This window comes from Microchirus variegatus (genome assembly GCF_963457635.1).
Source record: "Microchirus variegatus genome assembly, chromosome: 2".
Lineage (NCBI taxonomy): Eukaryota > Metazoa > Chordata > Actinopteri > Pleuronectiformes > Soleidae > Microchirus > Microchirus variegatus.
The window spans coordinates 5,334,939-5,355,268 of NC_139803.1; the positions used below are offsets into that span (position 1 = coordinate 5,334,939).

The following is a 20,330-nucleotide window of genomic DNA, read 5'->3' on the forward strand; positions in this document are numbered from 1 at the left end:
CGTCTGTGTGAGGGCCACGTGGTCCACCTTGCAGGTGTAGGCCACTCCGTCGTCGTTCCTGTCCACGTGCAGCTGCAGAGAGCTCCTGACTGTGAACGTCTTCCCGCTGGCGTTCACCTCTTTGGCTCCTGTGGAGACATTTGCATAGAGTCACAGACGCAGCACTTTGAAATAGCAGCGCGATGGCAGCTCCTGCTTTACAGCCACGTTTCACCACGTGCGAAACAACATTTTACAATATTGCAGAATCATATTTGTACCAAAATGTCTGTTTGCACACTTCACATTTTCTGTGTTGAAATGATCTCATGATAATGATTGGTATTTGCTGAAGCACTGCAGTGAAACCACCACATTCACACTCCTCACTGTCCTTGAGTTACAACTTTAACATTAAAGTCTGGCTGTACTTGCACACCCGTGAATGCATATGGTGTAAAGCTAATATCAACTAAATGTCCTCGCTGTACTAATGTTTTTTTAATCACTCTGTTTCAGTCGGAGCTCGAAGAAAAAACCCATTTGCTCACTTCCTGCTCGGGCCTCCTTTTGGGACTCGCGTTATTGCTCCCTGACAAAAGCTAACTCTCGGCGCACACTTCAAAGCACTTCACTTCTCCCTCCAATCCCTCCTCGTTTCAGCCTTATTGGGATAAAAACATTAACACGGCAAATCACACGTTTGGCAATAACTTCAGTCGGCCCCTTAGCAAAGCATCATTATGCACCGTCCTCTCCATCTGTGCAATCTGCTTTCAAGGCTTTCCCTCAAACACCTGCCCTGTGATACCAAGCAAACAGCTGATCCACCCCTCAGTGCCCATCAACGCCCCAGCGTTTGCCAAAGCAGGGGAGAACTCCTGCGTCACTCCATCGCTCCACATCCAGGCTGTATAATCCAAACATTAACGTATATAACGACCAGACTCTAATCTTTGACAACACCGGCGTCCTGAAATCTTATTTGCTCGTCATTAATCATCCCAGAAGGCAGCGACACACAGTGTCTAACACCTAATTGACCCTGACACGACAGACTTCTTCTTCTGCTGCTGTCAGACTGTCCTTGAGACCGACGTCGTGTCCGGTCAGAGAGTCCTGTCCTCTCCTGTGACGCCGAAAACTTTCATCACAACACAGAACACTGTTCTGATTCTCTGCTCATAGAAGACGCAGAGAGAGAGACACATGACACGGATGTTCATGTAAACTCAAAAGCTTGATGTTATGTCATAGATATGAACATCCTCTTTCAGGGAAGACACTCATATCTATGACTGGCCTGTCTCTCTTTTCATTTATGCACACATTGACCTCTTGCCTATTTTTTTTTTACCCTAACCCTGTGCAGGTCTTAAGCCCAATGTATACTCCTGCGTAAAGTGCTCTGCGTCGATGCAGAGCCTCTGCGTCGTCTCCGACTGCACGAAATATTTTTTAAGTGTGCGTCGCGCCGTCAAGGGACAACGGAGACGGCAAGACCTGCGATTGGTCCTCAGGACAGGCCGAGATAACGCTGCTCTGTGCCGGCTCACAGTTCGCAGCACCGAGCGTCCACAGAGGCGGAGCTGATCACCGCCGACAACGTCGCTGCCAAAACTATAAATACGTCACATCTTGATGATGAATGATGATGAATGAATGGTTTATTTCGGACTAATGTACATTGAGACATTTACATGTTCATTTCACAAATAATGGTAAATAAAAATGTCCGAAAAAGGAAGCCAAGGGCTTATTATAGCCTATCCTTTGCTGTATCCTGAATTTTATTCAAGCAATAATGGCATCCGGTGGATGATAATACACAAATAAGAAAATAAATATATAAAAAAGGAAACAAAGATAGATGTATTGCATTATATTATATAGCAATAATAATACTATATTATACACTAATATGGGGTCTATTGTGGTGCTATTTTAATGTTAAAATAGGCTACCAACATACTTACTAAATATCTTTATAGCTGTTTATCGCTTTATATTTAAACGTTTTATTGAAAACATAGATTGAGCTACACATTCTTAAGTCCTTATCACAGCAATTCTACAGTTTGACACCTTTCACAGAAAAAATTAATGAATTTCTCACAGCCTCTGAGAACACCTTGGAAGGCGATTATGATATGCTTTGTATATAATCACTAAAGTTTGAAGATTGACTATATCCCAGAATATGTATTTAAATGTATAAATAAAGTATTGGTTGGCTCCAGGTACTCTGCTCCCATAATTATACGTATTATTCTTTTTTGTAGTAGGTAATATCTTAACACACAAACCACATGTTTAGACTCTAAATGGCCAATTTCTCGCCCCAAATGATCTTAAAACTGCGTTCCGTGACACAGAAAAGTGAGAAACGGCCACTGTTTCAACAACAACAACAACAGTCTTTCTGTCTCGGACGCCATTGCTACTGTCGGAGAAGTATAATGTGGCCTTTACACCAAAAAACAGACGGTGAAAACCATCAGTTTTGTCTCATTATGCCAAACACAACAGGTGCCGTTTCTGTTTCAAAGCAAAAGCACTCACCGAATCCTTTTTTAAACAAAGTTTGACTGTGAAAGTATCTGGATTTTCAAAGGCAAACCCCAGAATTAGTTATACACCTTTACCTGAGAATGTTTGTCTCACATAAATGTCCACATTTAATCCACACTTCACGTTTTTAAGAGCTTTGTAAACCCATGTCCAACATGTCCCGTCCCTCCATTTCACTCTCGTGTCCAGCCTTGTTTGACTCTCTTAAGGAGACACTTTAAGCTCCACATCCTCCCCACCTCTGTGCTCGTCATCTCCCACACTCCCACTGTCTTCTCCTCCTCTCCATTCTGCCAATCAACTCTTCCGCTCAGTCACTTTCCTTCCGACTGAGTCGATGAGGCTGCCTCCCCCAGAGATGACTGAGTGACAGGTCTGCAGTGTTTGGAACATCCATCCACACTACGGGAGGAAGGGAGGGAGGGAGCGAGGGAGGGGAGGGAAACGGCTGGATTTCTCCACAAAAAGAGAAACAAAAGACAGTGAAAGAGATTCTACAGCGAGAGAGGGAGTGGAGTTCTAATATTATTACACTGCCAGAGCGTCTGTGTCAAACTCTGCCTTATTCTTCTTCTTCTTTGTGGTCCGACGTTTGGCAGTTTGGCGGCTTCACGGATGTCTTTATTTGGTTCACAGACTTTGAGAACATGATAATCCTGTTGTCGAAACAGCGACTAATACCTCCTCGTTAAGTGTTGTACGCGTGCCAGTCGGTATAATCGGTCTATAAATATCAAACCACGTTTTAGGTCCAGCTAATGAGAGCAGCTGACATTAAACTGCCATTAAAATTCACACCTGTCAATAAAGGAAACTTCTCGTAAGCAAGCAAACATTCACCGCCGTAACTAAGCAACAACGAGCAACTCACGAGGCTAGTTTTTTCTTCATGAATGAATAAATATGAATACTGTAAATAAATAAAATTGCCGGAGGAACATTTGAATCCTTGTCATCATAGTAATGTCAGTTTTCTTCATTTGCTCAAAGGAGCGAGGTCGATGAAGTCCTTCAGCCACTTCTCACAGGAACCACTGGAATAATTATTATTATAACAGTGTTTTTTATTACCAGACCTCATAATAAACAAAAGTAATTCTCTTTGTGATTTTAAATGACAATCTACATTCTACAGAAATTTGTCATTGGAGCTCTTTTCTTGTTTGTTTTCCCCTCTCAACACTGACAAAGCCATTTACCTCCAACCATTTGTCCTCATAGATGTTGTGAAATGAGGAAAAAGAAAAAAAAACCCCATAAGAATAATCTGTCTGCAAATATCCAGCTAATGCAACGGCAGCGTCCTCACAGCTGAGCTCCACACAGAGTAAAGTTCACGTTCTCTGCCTTTGGATACGAGCGCACGGTGCATAACAATCATCTTCAGCGGCGACGGACGTTATCCCTGCAATAACCTCACTCTCTCAGGGTCTCAGTTCAGCCGTGAAAGCAGACGGCGTTTGGAACATTTCCTCAGCTGCTGCTGTACCTGCCTGATAACGCGTGATTTTTGCAATTTATTGCTAATTATTTTGCAGACCTGAACGCTGTGGGGCTGTGGATCCGCAGGAGTCTCCAGACCTCAGTGAGAAACAGTGTTTTAAAGTTTCTTCGGGTGAATTTAAGTTACAATATTTGAAATTAAATATATATACAATATTCACCTGTGTGTGTGTCACTGAAGCACAAATGTGTCCTCAAGGCTGTGTAACATCACTGTGAGGCAAGAGGATTAAATCACAGAAATATGAGAATTTGACCCCTTTAAAGTCATTTAACAGGAGAGAAGAGGCCAGAGGAAACATTAACACCTGACTAATCCTACAGAGATGACTCAGCATCCATCTGAGGTTTAAACATCTACATTAGTCTGTGGGTGAAGGTGAGGATCGTTTGATTTAAATGCAATAAAAATCATGCAAACATCAAAATCATGTTCTCAAACCAGTATTTATGTGTGTGTTTTGTGATTCGTGCTTTGTCCTCTATTCACTCTCTATACAACACAGTCTCACATGATTTAAAGCTCACATAGAGCAGTCCTGTTGCACATATATGTTAGTTATGGAGGTCTATTTACATACATTAACTTGTTTTTATCCTCAAAAACCTCCTAGTTGCTGTAAACTAGCCGATAGAAATCCTCTTTTCTGATGCTGTTTCCCAGCCACGAGATTTGAGACTCAACTCTCTCAACCCAGAAGTGACATATTCAGCACACCCGCTCTCATAAGCGCAGCGCCCCCCTCTGGATAGGTGGATGCACTGCTCCTCATTATCAAAACATTGTTTTAACAGTGTTTAAAAATAGCTTTTTCACGACTCCCCCCCGCAGTCCCTTTGACGACCTTTGACCCGGAGTCAGACCCAGAGTCAGGAGACACTGTCGCTCGTGAAACACCTCCACAACGGACGTTATTCTTCTTCTGCGGTTCAATGTACGCAACCGGATGTGCCCGGACTAGTGCCCGGAGCAGGAGGATCTGCTGTTCAGGAGAACCGCTGTTTTCGTAACCGGACTGGGTTTTTTTCAGAGATCTCGCTGAGCCCGAGATTACAATAAAACACAGCGTTCTCAGCAGTGGCTGAACTGTTTGTTTAGGGCTTCTTAAACAAGTTAATGACGCAGATACACACTAAAAAACATCCTTAATAGGAACTTCCAGTCTAGTTCCGCTTTAACATCAAGTTCAATTAAAGAAGACTTCCTACTTAACCTGCAAACTTTAGAAGACTTTTCATATCTACGACTGACCCACAGCAGACTCCAGGTCCAGTGAAGTGTGCAGGAGACATTCTGTGTCTTCCACCAGCTCCTCAGTGTCTGGCAGCCTGTGGACGTCCCTGTCTTATCTGACCCGTCTCACCGTCCCTGAGCCGGACTGATGAGCGACTACGACCAGGGGAGCGTTTCCAAATGTTGGGAGAGTTTCTATCAGCGCCCGGGCAGACTGCTATCACCATGTCCTCGCTGACACCAAACTCCCCGAGCATTCGTGAGAACAGGAGGAGAAGCCGGCTCTGCTCGGTGTCCATGCCTCGGCATTTAAACGTGGCGGACAGCTGCTCCACCTCCGGCGTGTCGCTCTTGATGGGTGCAGACAGTGGGTGTAGCAATATGATCTCCGCCGTCCAAGACCGTTAACCTGATTCTTATGCTACAAGAGAGCCAGGAGACGTCCTTATACATGAGGATACATAATCATGAGGATGAAGGTTAAAGCAGAGACGTGTGCCGTGAAGCTGCAAGTAAGTTTTCCTTTGTTTGTGTCAGGAAAGGATTTCTTTACAGCACTTTTTATGGAGCGAAAATTGCTAAAAAATATTATTGAAAGATGGTGCATGAGACTAACTATGTCACCAACAGAAGTTCATTGTTCTTGTGTTTGGACTGTATCGTTAAAGAGCCCATATTATACCCTATTACCCCAAGTTAAACTAGTTCCTGATGCCCTAATGAACATGTCTGTGTCATGCTTTAGTCAAAATATCATAAGGATGAAGCACAATAGCAGTTCAATAACCTGCCAAAACAGCCCTTTTCAGAATGCTCGGTTTTGTGCCTGGTCATCTACATGTGAATGAGACCCAGGTAAACACACACCCACTGCTTCCAGGGGAGTGTCGATCTAACTTACTATCCACAGCCATACTGTCGCCACTTATCACCTATTGTCATGCAGCGTCGTCACAACCCCCGCTCCATATACCCCATAGTAATGTCTGTTTACCCGTTGTTACTGCGTTTCACCGTAATGCATAGAGTGACCACGATTTTGGCTTCTCGCGATCATAAAAACATTAGAATCGAAGAAAAATTATTAATGCGCCGTGCGGCGTGTATGTAAATTCCTATGCTAGAAAAAGACCTTGAATGCACCAGTGTTACTGCAGCTGCAAGTGACGTGTGTGGATCAATAATGAGGAGAGAATGTGGAAACGCTACAGAAAGGCAGCCTTTGGTTGAGAAGAAATGCAGAACAACATCTACATCTTTCTGCAGTGCTTTCAAACGCGTGCTCTTCATATTATTGATCCACACGTCACTCGCTAACTGCAGCGGCACGTAACTGGTGCGTTCAAGGTGTTTTTCTAGCATAGGAATTTACATACACGAGCAACAACAAAGGGCTTGTGAAGCTTTTGAACATTTTTTTCATAAATAAAATATATCCACTGGACACACAAATCCTCTGAGGCTGGAAGTTTGTGTAAAACACTGTGCTCCGCTGTGCAGCCACTCTGCCTCCCTCGCCTGCACTCTCGTATTTCACAGGGACAAGGAGGAGCTACGGTGGAGCTGTGAAGTACTCTGCCTGGCGGGGTGCCAACATTCACGGTGAAATGCTCGCTATGTCGTCATTCCGAGGGAGGTTTAAACATTGCGTGTTTTATCGCCTATACTTACACTAAGTGGAACCACTAAAACATGACTGAGTCTTGTTTTTTTCACATTTTGGGGACTGGTATGGCCCCCTGAGTCCCAAATATCAGTACTAAAAGATTAAAAAGTTGATTTTGCACAATATGGGCCCTTTAATTCATGTCCATGTTTAAATTCCATCATTTATTGCTTCATTGACTGACTCCGCCCTACAGGAGGTGAACAGGATAACCGTGTGATAAACACGTGCTCGTTTGCACTTCTTTAAAGCTCTTTAAAAACCTCCTCATATTCCTGAATGTAATTCTTCTTGCAGAGTTCACGCAGCCACGCTTCTCGTCAATGTCAACGTTATCCTTTCTGAAATGACTTTCAGGATCGATTGCCTCTTCACATTTCCTCAACAGCTCTTTCCCGGAGTAAACCCTAGAATAATAATGGTCACCTTATTCTCTCTCTTCTCACTCCCAGCAGGCAGTCAAGGACAATTACTCATAAATGAGGAATTAGTCTGCATAGTTTAAAAAAAAAGAAGCTGCCGGGCTCTTCAGTGAATTGGCAGAGCTGAGTGTTTGCACACGGAAAAAAAGTAAGGAAGAGGGAAAAAAAAAAAAAAAGGTGTGAGGTACGATAGAATAGTTCCATGTCCTTGACTCATAACTTTGATAACAGAATAGAGAGAAGCCCCGACGCAAATCTGAATCAAATCTCTATTTTTTTTTTTTTTTCCCTTAAGCCTCCCTGAAATAGAGCTATCTCATAACACGATGAAGCAATAACCTCTGCAGTTTAGGTCAGAGAGTACGAGAACACGCGTCAGATAGCGCACATCCTCCACCCTTATTTCAAATAAATATTCATTTCATCTGCGCCTCGCGCACACACACACACACACACACACACACACACACACACACACACACACACACACACACACACACACAGCTCCCTGTGCTTCAGTGGTGTGTAAACAAGTGCTACACGTGGTGATATTGGCAGAGGCCTCTCTGGGTTACGATGTGTAACTGAGATAGAAATATATCATTACTGGGTGGGGACTGAGGGGGGATCTGAGGGACAAAGAGGCTGAGAAATAAGAATATTGGATTTCGCTGCACACACACATGAGCTTATGTCCTTACTTTGCAGGCTGTCTGCTCCATCTGGCACACACACACACACACACACACACGCACGCACACTTAGCATGTGAATGTGTTGCATGTGAATGGGTGAAGGACTGCTCCAGTGGCTGCGTCGGCAATATAATCTCCTCTATTCCCACAGATCCCACACCAATATGTCACAATTGTCATTTAGTCCCAGCGTGGTCACCCACAATCAGATGGCTCCTCACACTGAACACAGCGCGATGCTGTCGGGATGATGAACACTTCATTTGTGCTCACACACACACAGGCCTTTACACACACACACACACACACACACATATAAACAAGTAGTGGCCTTTGTGTTTGCTCTGAGGTTTGTTTATTTAGTCAAAGCTGAATCCTCAGAGACGACAAGTGTCAAAACCCCGGGTTTTCCTCTCCATGATCTCTATGTATTGTGTTTGATGATGACTACATCATCCGCACAGCATGAAGCCGACTTCTGGTTATTAATAGTGAAAGAAAGACAGCGGCTAAAAGCGGCATCTGCTCACAATCAAATTAATCGCATGAATAGACCTGATGAGACACAGAAAGTGCGGGAAACACAAATAAAACTGAATTAGAGCGAAAAACAGAGAGGCTCGTCTTGAATCGTCCGCTGGGGACGAATAAAGTTTTTAGAAATTGAAACTGAAAGAGAACAGGTGAATGTGTTCAAGTTGGTACAAAGAGAGGGAGAACATTTGTTATTTTAATTTGTGGAGTATTTCAGAGAGTGTCGCTCGGTGGAAATTAAACTATGATAATCTGTGTCACACACAGACACGCACGCGCACACACATAGACACACACACACACACACACACACACATTCTTGTACTTGCTGCATACTGAGGACTGGGTTGCTGACAAAGTTAGGACCAGCATTTCCACTTTATAAATCAACAAAATTACAAATATCTACTTCATGAATGACATCTATAAAGAACTACTGGGTGCAGTACCATAAAATGTCTGCAGGTGGAGCCCCAGAGCAAAAAGGGCTGGAAAACTTTTTCAATTTTTTTAAATTTTTGGTCCAAAATTTTACAGAAACATCATACTTATACTATGTCGACCAAAATTTTAAAAAAAATTTGACAAAAATTTTTAGTCCACGCACGCACGCACACTGTGTCTCCGTCTCAGGGTGAAGTGGCTCTGATCAGCTCAGGTGGTTGAAGCACATTTTTTTCTCTCCTCCGTCTCGGATGTAGTTTCTTAAGAAAGTTGAAACCATGTCAAAAGAGGCAGATTAGAAAAGGTGCAGCTCTTTCTGTGGCCGATTTCAAGCTGACACTCTGAACATAATCTGCTCTGGACCAGGTTATGTTGGCTTTGTCACATAGAAAAACTCTGGCTTTAGACTCGACATAGCTTCGCTCAGACACTAATCCAGCATCGTAGAACGGCCCTCAGGCCTCAAACACACACTTAAACTATCTGTATGTATATGAAGTCAGACTGAAAACTACTTTCTATTACTTATGAATTAAAAAAACAGTATTGTACTTGTCCTGAAAGACTAAATATTATATAAGATAATGCAGATCTAATGTTGATAAACGGGTCAAATGTTTGTGGATTAGTTTTAAGCAGAATTAAGCTTTTGTGTTGTTAAAAGTCCGTCTATAGTCTGTGTGTGAGATTAACTCAGCTGAATAAATGTGATGACATAGATCCAATATCATCTCCCCGCGCGCTACAGTTAATTAAATTCAGAGATAGCCCCACGATATCTGCTTAAAAACTGTGTGGAAACGCTGCATTGATTTGGTCTTATCCGTGTGCTTATCTGGACTCTGGGAAACCCAAACCTGAGATCATATCAGGCTGAGCTGCTCGTTCTTAAGCTCGGGGAGAACGTGTCGGTGGAGACTGTCAGACGCTGAGAGAAAGCTTCACAGCGAGGTCAGCGTGAGCTGCGACGAACGCTGTTGACCAAGTCCAATAAAAGATCTGCTTAGAATCTCCTCAAGGCACCGAAACACTGTGACTGAGTTTTATTTTCCTGCTAATACATACAGGTATACATGTATATAATGTTTAATCTGCAGCTCACAGAAGAGAATCTATGATTAAACTTAAACTAAAACATTAATATAAGCTCTATCTGTTTTTTATTCCACCGTTAATCTGTTTACATTTAAATGAAAAGAGGCAATTCATGAGTTCAAGTCAGGAGTGAAGTAAAGACGAGATTCTCTCAGAAGGACAAACCTGAGCGCACGTGCACACGCACATGCACACGCACACACTGGGTAAAGAACTACAACCTTGTCACAGTGAATAATATCGCGACATAAAAATGTACAAGGCTCAAATTAAAGATAGTGGAGAATCTATCTGACCTTAATGAGAAAGTCTTATCATCTGGAGGAAATCTCTGTGACTAACTGTTCCCTTTATGTGGTCACATTTAAAACAACATCATCATCATCATCATCTGGCTCAGCTTCCATTTGCCTCACAGGAAGCGTTGTTATTAGGGGCCGTGTAGGCCATAATTCCTTTTTTTACCTCTCACATACAACATTTTACCTCTCACATACACCATATTCAAATGTTTTTACCTCACACATTAAATGTTTTTACCTCACACATTAAATGTTTTTACCTCACACATTAAATGTTTTTACCTCACACATTAAATGATTTTACCTCACACATTAAATTTTTTGCCTCACACATTAAATGTTTTTGACTCACACACTAAATGTTTTTATCTCACACATTAAATATTGTACACATTACATGTGAGAGGTAAAACAATTGTATGTGTGAGGTAAAATTGTGTATGTGAGAGGTAAAAAAAAAAGGAATTATGGCCTACACGGCCCCTCATACTTTCACTGATGGACCACAGGGAGACGCTGTCACCTCCCACTGAGACACTATAATAACACTTACTCTGATCACTAGTGCATTATTACACTTCTGTACATGCAGCAACAGGAGGGAATATTGATGCTATATATTATTATATAGTTATAATTATACATAACAATGAGATCACGTGAATGTGATAAAGGTTATAAAGAATATTGATATCATCAGGAAACAATAAGGAGGTTTTGCCAGTGAGGGTCCAGGACTGTGATGTTTCAGGGCTTCAGGACTAGAATAAACCTCTCAGTTATTATGGGATTAAGTAGCTGTGCCCTTGTTATTGGTAAGAAAAGTTATATATTTTCGTTCCGTTTACATGAGGACACTTGGGGGTAAAAACAACAAAATATTTTTATCAGAAGCGCCTTTTGTTTTTGCAAAAATCTGAAAGCACCCTCCAGAGAGGAAAACTTGAATCCGCTCCGCCGTAGACGCAAAACTCTGCTCAGATCTGCTCACGTCACGTACGCGTTTACGCCACATACATGCGCACCAGTACAGGGAAATAAACAAACATGTGGGATTATTTCCATGCGTCTGACCGTCACGCTGCTCTGGCAGCTCTAATGAACTTACAGGAGTCTTTCCCCTCAAATGTACAGGACATTTTCCAGGATATATTTTTGGTTTTCACGGCGCAGATAAGAGAAGAAGGAAGATTCTACGCGTGAGCTCAGACACGGCGGTGTAGTGTGACAGTGTATCACAGCGCCACCTAGCTGCCTGGCATGCATACCCAATCCAATTTTGCGTCATCGTATGCACGCAGATTTCCTCCTGAAAACGCGGAAATAAAAAGTGACGACGCGACGCCGCTTCTTCCGTCTTCTGTTCAGACCGTCGTCGTGTAAACGTGAATTAAAAAGCGAGGATTCCCATCTCCTCGTCTGACTTCAATCTGCTTTAAGGAGCAAAACAACAACTCTGGCAAACGTCTGCCGCCGTGTTGATGATCTGTGACAGTCGTTTCCCGCTGGGTCCTGCATTTGACACAGGACCGCTGTCTGTTTCTCTCTCCCTGAGATAAAAAAAATAATAAAAAGGATTCCATCATCCCGTGTCCCTGGCTCTCTTTCTCTTTAATATTCTCTCTCATGCCGTCATTCTGTCGGCCTCTCGCTTTCTCTTCCTTTCAACGGCCGCTGGAGCAGAACAGAGCAGGAGGAGGCTGGAAACGAGCGCTGGAGTCCAGTCAGTGTGATTTAAAGCAGCCGTCTGATAACAAGGGAGGCTAATGCGCTGGTCTCAGACCAGAGGACACACACGCTGTAACACAACACTGTTACAGAGACACTGGAGGCGGCGTTACGTCAAAGACATTCAGACTATTTTTAAAAAGGTTTGTGGTTTCTAGCACATTATTTAGAGAGAGAGAGAGAGAGAGAGAGGTGACGAGGCCCAATCACAAATATGAACATACTCACGCTGTGTCTAACAATGGTTTTTTTTTTACTGTAAAAACAAATGATTGCTAATTGTAACAGTGAGAATTATTAATGTCACAACACTGTCACTGAAAAACATTCTCGCCGAAATTATTTGTGACACAGCAGTAAATAATCAGCTCATTGTCAAATTCACAGGTGAATTCGTATGTTTACGGCACTAAACTTAGGAATAAGAAATGAAAAGGGCCAAGTTTAAGGGCTGTATCGCCCTCAATAGTGAGATTTTCCGAGACCACCCTTGGGTAGCAAGGGCTACCCAGAATGCATTGCGTGTTTTGACATAAGAAAGATGGCGTCGAAAGCAGCGAAGCGAGTGCGATACAAATGAAGTATTTTCTTTGTTAGTAGAGATATAAAAATGATGAAAACCATTGTATTATCTTAGTTTAGGCCCATATTATGGATTACTGACGTCATTGTTGCGTAACATTTATTTTTATTTTACCATCTTTTGTCAATAGCCCATCTTATAACTAACTGACAACCTAATAACTTGACTGACAAACGGATCGTAATAAATAATCATGACGTAAATGTGTTCTTCTTCTTCTTCTTCTTTTTTGGAGTTGACAGACTGGACGCAGCTTTGGCGTTATTCTGCCCCCTACAGTCTGAAGACGTATCTGCATTTAAGGGGTGTCCCATTTCTAAGTGACAAAATAACCCCCAACACTTGGTTTTGAGGACCAGTTAAGATTAAGGGTTGAGCTTGAGGGTTAAGATAGGAATTGGACTTGGCCCTTAGTCCAAAAAGCGATCACGCTCACTCCACATATGGAATAAAAGGGATGATTTGATGTGAAGTTGATGTTGAACACTCAGACGTGACGTACCTTTGACCTCCTTCTCGTTCCTGAACCAGCGCAGGTCGGCGGCGGGCTTGCTGCCGTGAGTCATGCAGGTCAGAGTGATGTGGTCTCCCTCCACGGCCGGCTTCGTGAAGCCGTCGATCTCCGGCTTCTGCGGGACGCCTGCAGGACGGAGGGGGAACCACAGCCATTATTGTCACTCATTGTGTCAACAATGACGCCATCGCCGTCGCTCCCCATATTACTGAAAAGAAAATCCCCTGCAGCTCCTGGAGATTAGTGAGTTCATGTTCAGACTACAGAGCAGCTGCGCTCTCATGACCATCTCTAACCACTGGGCCATTCCCATCTTCACGGGTCAGTTCACATGAATTATAAACTAGCGTATTTTCTCTTGTTCAACTCGTGGTGTTAAGTCATGCACTTTGTTCTATTTTCTGTGGCCGGGGTTATGAGACCGTCCGTCTGTGTGAGTGTGTGTGTGTGTGTGTGTGTGTGTGTGTGTGTGTGTGTGTGTGTGTGTGTGTGTGTGTGTGTGTGTGTGTGTGTGTGTGCAACAGCTCAAATACAAAGAAGAGTGAATGGAGTTTTATTTATGGCTGCTGCTCACACAAGTGAAAAATTGCATTTTAAAAATGTATCACTTTTTCTGGGGTATTTCTACTCGCTCTACCTTTAATAAAACAACGTAAAAGGTGTTCGTGTACGTGTGTGTGTGTGTGTGTGTGTTAACACTGGTTTAGTTTAGGGTTCAACACTGAGATTTAGTCAGGTTCAGATGAGGCTCGTGTCCACATGAATAAATGACAGGAAGGCGGTGCAGCGTGCTCAGAAGAATAGCTGCACAAACCTGTGTGTGTGTGTGTGTGTGTGAGACAAGGACACGAGGTTGTACAGAAGACGTTAATTACTGGCCTTTCCTATAATGAGTGTTTTAAGTGTGTAGACTCTTCCTTTCTAATGTCAATGAGCAATAAGTCTGCCTGAGGCTGAGCGACTGAAGGCTCTGTCGGTCAATGTCATCGACTCACTGTGGCCTCGTCGCTCACCGGCGTCGGGAAAAACTTTTATTAGCACCTAAAGGTCTTCATGGGTTCAGGTTTTCATCGTGTTTTGAAGGGTTTTGAAGCTGCTGCTTCGGCACACGCACTGAGATCCGTCTCTGCCGTGCATGTTAAAGTGTGCATGCTTTTCTCTGTGAGTGTCAGTGTCAGTGTGGATAAGTGTGGCTTCACTCTAAAGTCTATAATAACACACAATAATCATCTTATACAGTCAAGTTTCCCCATGAGTGACCAGAGGCTGCACAGCTTTAATACTCCCCTCTCTTTATGTGTGTGTACACTACAGTATTGTGTGTGTGTGTCTGCATGTGTTGTTGTGCGATGACCAGAAACGAGAACTCAATTTCTGTTGCGTGTCGAGGAATGAAATGATAATTCCTGTTGGTCACTGTGAGGACGTCTGTGAGCGGCTGATGACACAATCTTTTGTGCCTTTTGTGCATCTTAAAGGTCACATAGAGTGGTCCTGTTGCACATATATGTTAGTTATGGAGGTCTACTTACATACATTAACTTGTTTTTATGCTCAAAAACCTCCTAGTTGCTGTAAACGAGCCGATAGAAATCCACTTTCCTGACGCTGTTTCCCAGCTGCAAGATTTGAGACTCAACTCTCTCAACCCGGAAGTGACATATTCAGCACAGAAGCACAGCTCCCCCCTCTGGAACGGTGGATGCACTGCTCCTCATTATCAAAACATTGTTTTAACAGTGTTTAAAAATAGCTTCTGCACGACTCCCCGACGCAGTCCCTTTGACGACCTTTGACCCGGAGTCAGAAGACACTGTCGCTCGTGAAACACCTCCACAACGGACGTTATTCTTCTTCTGCGGTTCAATGTACGCAACCGGATGTGCCCGGACTAGTGCCCGGAGCAGGAGGATCTGCTGTTCAGGAGAACCAAAACACAGCGTTCTCAGCAGTGGCTGAACTGTTTGTTTTGAACCATCAGGGCTTCTTAAACAAGGTAATGACGCAGATACACACTAAAAAACAGCGTTAATCGGAACTTCCGGTCTAGTTCCGCTTTAAGACAAGCGTGCCGCTGTGGCCGTGTTTCAGTCTTTACACCAATGATACAGTAGATAAATGACCATCAGTGGTTCCTCATCGTCTTTAAAATCTCATAATGTTTACGCGCACAAAAGGAGTAAACATCTCGTTTCTCTGGCGTTAAACACACAGCGAGATCAACACCTGAATAATTCACATTTCTCTCTTTCATAAGCAGATGCTCGCAAGAAAATCTCGTTAACTCTAAAAAGTTCATTTTCCAAATTACTTTCAGTGTTTCTGTGACTTATTTCCTCCCAGAACTCCGTGTCCTAAAAAACCAAAGACACTATTTATCATGTGTTTATTATTAAATCTGCCTCATGTTTTCTGGCTCACGTCCACAACTGATTTTGGTCATAATACCAAAATAATTCTCTGCATGTCCTCAGTGAGAATGAGCCTTTATTCTCTCATTTAGACTCTAATTCTCTTATTGATAAAACTGAAATCATACGATTGAATTCGTCCTAAGGCAGAAAACTCAGCGTCTTCTCATTTTATTTGTGGATGAAGGTGCAGCACCAGTACTCATGTGGTAAATTAGCAAGACAGAAGCTCAGTGGCAAAGGTAAAACTTGCTAAACAAACTCCCAAAACAGAAGGAGATATAACTTATATCAGGGTTTTTTTCCTGTCACAAAGTGAGGAAAAGTCTGAGTGTGTGTTGTTTTTTTTTTTTTTGCACTTACCCAGAACTGTCAGGTATGCTTTGGCTGTTCTGACAGGCATGGTGAACAGAGAACAGGTGTACATGCCTTCATCTGACAGAGTCACGTCACTGATGCTGATGGTCAACTCCGACCACGACGCTCGCACCAGCTCGATCCGGTTGTCTCTTAAAGCTGCACACAAACAGACACACAAAGAGAGACAATTACACTTGTGTACATTCTACACAATGCAATTATTTGACAATAACCCAGAAGACAAAGGAAGGACATACATAAAGAAAGAACCACAACTGGTGCCAGATTTCTAAATTGTGTTCCCATTCAGCTGAAATAAAGCACCACAGAACTTTTACTCTGTTCTAGGTTTCTTATTTTATTGTTCTTTTGTTTTCTTCTTCTTGTTTTATTGTTGCTTCATGTCCATCTCTCTCTTGTTGGCTTCATTTGAACAGTTTGGTTTTATGAATGTGTTGATTTGTCGTCTCTCCTCCTTCTTATTTTGGACGTCTTTCTTCTAATATTTGTGCCTAACAGCTGATTTCTGCTCTCAAAAACAAACATGGTGCCTCGGGTCTTCACAGCTGGAGACTTTGTTCATTCTTATAAACAGTCTTTTATCCCTTTTTAACATAGTTTTACTGCACAGTGCAGACATTTCACTTTTCCAGCTCAGTCTGAGACGCAATTCCCAAATCCCTCATTTGATATTGTCACTTAAAGTCATAATAATGATAAATAATGAATGTGTGATCAGATTCAAAAAAAGTTCCCTCAGAACTGAACTTTCTATCAAATCTTTAAATGTATTTATGGGTGCACCAGCATCACTATCTACTGTACACAGGCCTTTTTTCTTCAGGAATCTCTCGCAGACATTTTTTTACGTATATGAAAATGCAATCAAGCCAAAGACGTCCACGAATGGAAATCAATAATGCAATAACGGGCTGAGAAAGAGCCCTAATGAGAGTTTGGCAAGATGTGAGACTCTGAAATGGATTCGCTCAGTTGAGAGATACTTTCGTACACGACCTGGTACTTAATATCTCTGATGGAGAGGGAGCAGGCAGACGTTCGGCCTCTGAGACTGTGGTGACACCATGAACATGATAGGATTCACGTCTGCTGCGTCCAGTGGGTTTAGATGTGATATTAAATAATGTCTGTCTGAAATATCTGCGTACGTTTCCTTTCATGTGCGACCACATCTCTTACGGTAATAATAATAAGGGCCACATCAGCATAATGGTTACCCTCAAAGGGTCAGATGTAACTGTCATACAGAATAAATGTAACTAAATGTAACCAAATATCATGTAAAATAAAGGTAACTACTCCGTAACATATCGCTAAACAACTTTCTGTATTTATGACTTATTCAAGTTACAAATATGATGCATTATAGACGTAACCTGGTCCGCGATGGTGATGATGCCACTTTGCGGGTAACGCAATCGCCATGCATTGTGGGAAATGTAGTTCATGGTCAACACAGGCCTTAAAGCAGCATAGACCTATTTTAGCACAGATTTTTAAGACCAATTGGGGTCGCGAGATGATTTCTGGGGGTCGCCAAATCATTTTGGAAAAATATAATTATTATTTAAAAAAAAAAAAAATCAAAATGAATGTAGCATCCGATCAGACTTTAGAATGATGACGAGCGGTTGGGCCGAAAAAGTACACTGGATACACCAGCTTTTCACCACCTGACCGCACCCTACCACCCTTATGTTTAGGACGGGGGTGAGAGGCACAATATAAGCGCTACACAAATGAAGACGGCATCTAAAAAAAATAGACAAAATTTGTCACATGGACCTCGACAATCAACTCTCAAAATTCCGTGTAATTCCCATCCCTAGTTATCATTTTATTTCATTAAAAAGAAAAAGAAAGTTTGCGTTATTTGTTTACATTTTAAGTGGCTCAACTACCAGCAATACGATGGGATGTAGCGACAAGTGTCGGTCTATTACTCGCGTGAAAAGTTACCCTCTCGATGCTGCTGTGTGTTTTTCAAAAAAATCCAAAAGTGTTTCTAAATAAAAACAAATAGCTGAAGTGTGATCGTAAGTGCTTGTCTGATTTGTAAATGCGACGTAGCCAACGGTGTAGTGATCGGGCGTTGTTTCAGCACCACGGACATCGCTTTATCCATCATACCCATCATGCGTTCACACCTGTGTGTGTGTGGTCGTGGAAAGCCGTGTATGTTAAATTGGGGGTCGCGACTCAAAAAGGTTGAGAACCACTGCTCTAACGTATCTCACGCGCCTGAAGCTTTGAGCTCACATTCAAAAACTCATGTTATTTATAATACCGTCACCTCCATTGACCCACACAGACTGTATGGATTCATCTCACTGCATCATCTGTCTGGAGGATAACGTGGTAGAAGAGGGATGTTAGTCTGAGTCTAAAGTCTAACTTCTCGGTTTCCTCCCTTTCCTCCCACCATAGCCTCAGTCTGTCGAAGCAGCAGCAGCAGCAGCAGCAGCAGCAGCAGCAGCAGCAGCAGCAGCAGCAGCAGCAGCAGCAGCAGCAGCAGCAGCAGCAGCAGCAGCAGCAGCAGCAGCAGCAGCAGCAGCAGCAGCAGCTGTGGCGCAGTTTCCGGCAGCAAACCCCTCCCCGCCCTAATGGGTACGTGGTCTTTGGTCGCTGAACCATCTGGCGCCGCCGTCTACAGAGTCTGACCCAGCAGCAACAACACTAGACTGCACAGGAGAGAGAACTGGAGGATGAAGAGGAGGAGGAGGAGGAGGAGGAGGAGGAGGAGGAGGAGGAGGAGTCTACATGCATCTATTGCCCTTATAAAAGCAATATTTCACATTACTCGATTCTAATTAAATGCATCATTTTAATCGCCCGACTGTGCCGCTGGGTCTGATGATCCTAAGCGTTACAACACGCAGACGCAGTGAAATTGGACAAAATTGTCTGCTGTAAAAGTAAAAGTAAAAGCAAAAAAATAAAGAAAAGCACAGTCCAGCTCCACTTCTCCTGCAGAGTTTTTCTCCCGTGCAGGAAACGTCGACCTCTGCTCCTCGCCGTGAGCCCAGAGAAAGGCTGGATATCGACAGAAAGCAGAGGTGAGAACATCGTCTCCTCTGCTGTTTGTCTGCAGGTATTTCAGTCCATTAGTGCACTCTGGCCTGACTATGTGTCCGTAATGTTAGAAGCCATTTTCAACAATAACCGACCTAATTTAGCCTCAGTCTGCAGCTCTACCGATAACCACTGAGGGCACAAGCAACGCTGCAATAGTTGTTTATTTGTTTATTTGCCGAGCGGCTGAAAGCGTGACAGTGTTTAATATGAAGTATGTGGTGACTTGAATGCAGCCATGGTCTTTTTGTTTTTAAATATCTATATATATATATAGCAGAGAGAAGGTCAAAGATGTCTCTTTTTTTTAAAAACTAATAAATCCAAAGTGGTATTTTTATTCTGAGAGATGTTCAGCTGGTGTCAGTCTTATTGAAATGGACTTTAAATGCTGAATCTCACATTTAAAACCCATGTATAATAACAGGTAAGTACAAAAAAAACTCAAACTTATTGTCATTTTCACAGCTTTGTGTGAGATCGAGGTCAAGTTTGGGTTTGAAGAAGTCATTTTTTTTAACATACTGTGTCAGGATAAATAGTTGAAAACAAACAGCTCACTTCTCTGTTCAGCAGCTTCATCAAGGTTTTCTGCAGTGAACAGTAAACTCAGGCTCAGGCTCAGGCTCAGGCTCAGGCTCAGGCTCAGGCTCAGGCTCAGGCTCAGGCTCAGGCTCAGGCTCAGGCTCAGGCTCAGGCTCAGGCTCAGGCTCAGGCTCAGGCTCAGGCTCAGGCTCAGGCTCAGGCTAAGTGACCACTTCATATTGTCTTTCTGATGTCATCTGCGTTTGCTTTTTTTACACAGAAATTCCGGGCGTTAACTCGAGACTATTTGACAAAAACAAGGTCACAGACAGAGACACAACAACACCAAACACAATTACTGACTCCACTCTCCAAATCGGACTAAGACACGGTCAGACTTAGTTCTCGAGTCAAAGGTAATCGTTCATTATTTCAGACGAAGGTGTGAAAGTGACTTTGAAAGCTGAGAAAACATACGGTGAACGTGTAAAAACACACACACACACACACTGGTTTGTGCTGCATATGTGCAGCAGGTGAGTAAAGAGGCGTCTGTGCAGGCGACTGCAGGCGTGTGACGTTTGTACATTACAGACACATTTATTTCAAAAGCACACAGAGCGAACGCTGCGTAATTTAAACTCTGAACTCACATGCTTTTAGTCGTGTTT

The 20,330-nt window shown here is 42.9% G+C and overlaps 1 protein-coding gene across 1 annotated transcript in view; it reads right to left on the reverse strand.

The window, feature by feature from the left end:
* LOC310944613 (cell adhesion molecule 2-like) overlaps window positions 1-20,330 on the reverse strand; it is a gene marked incomplete at both ends in the record, with an annotated part of 180,235 nt that overhangs the window by 18,425 nt on the left and 141,480 nt on the right. The window contains 3 exons of the mRNA XM_083910416.1: window positions 1-128; window positions 13,259-13,396; window positions 16,045-16,197. The exon at window positions 1-128 is cut by the window's left edge and continues 34 nt beyond it. Coding sequence (XP_083766542.1) covers window positions 1-128; window positions 13,259-13,396; window positions 16,045-16,197 — 419 coding nt within the window. The remainder of the gene's footprint in view (window positions 129-13,258; window positions 13,397-16,044; window positions 16,198-20,330) is intronic.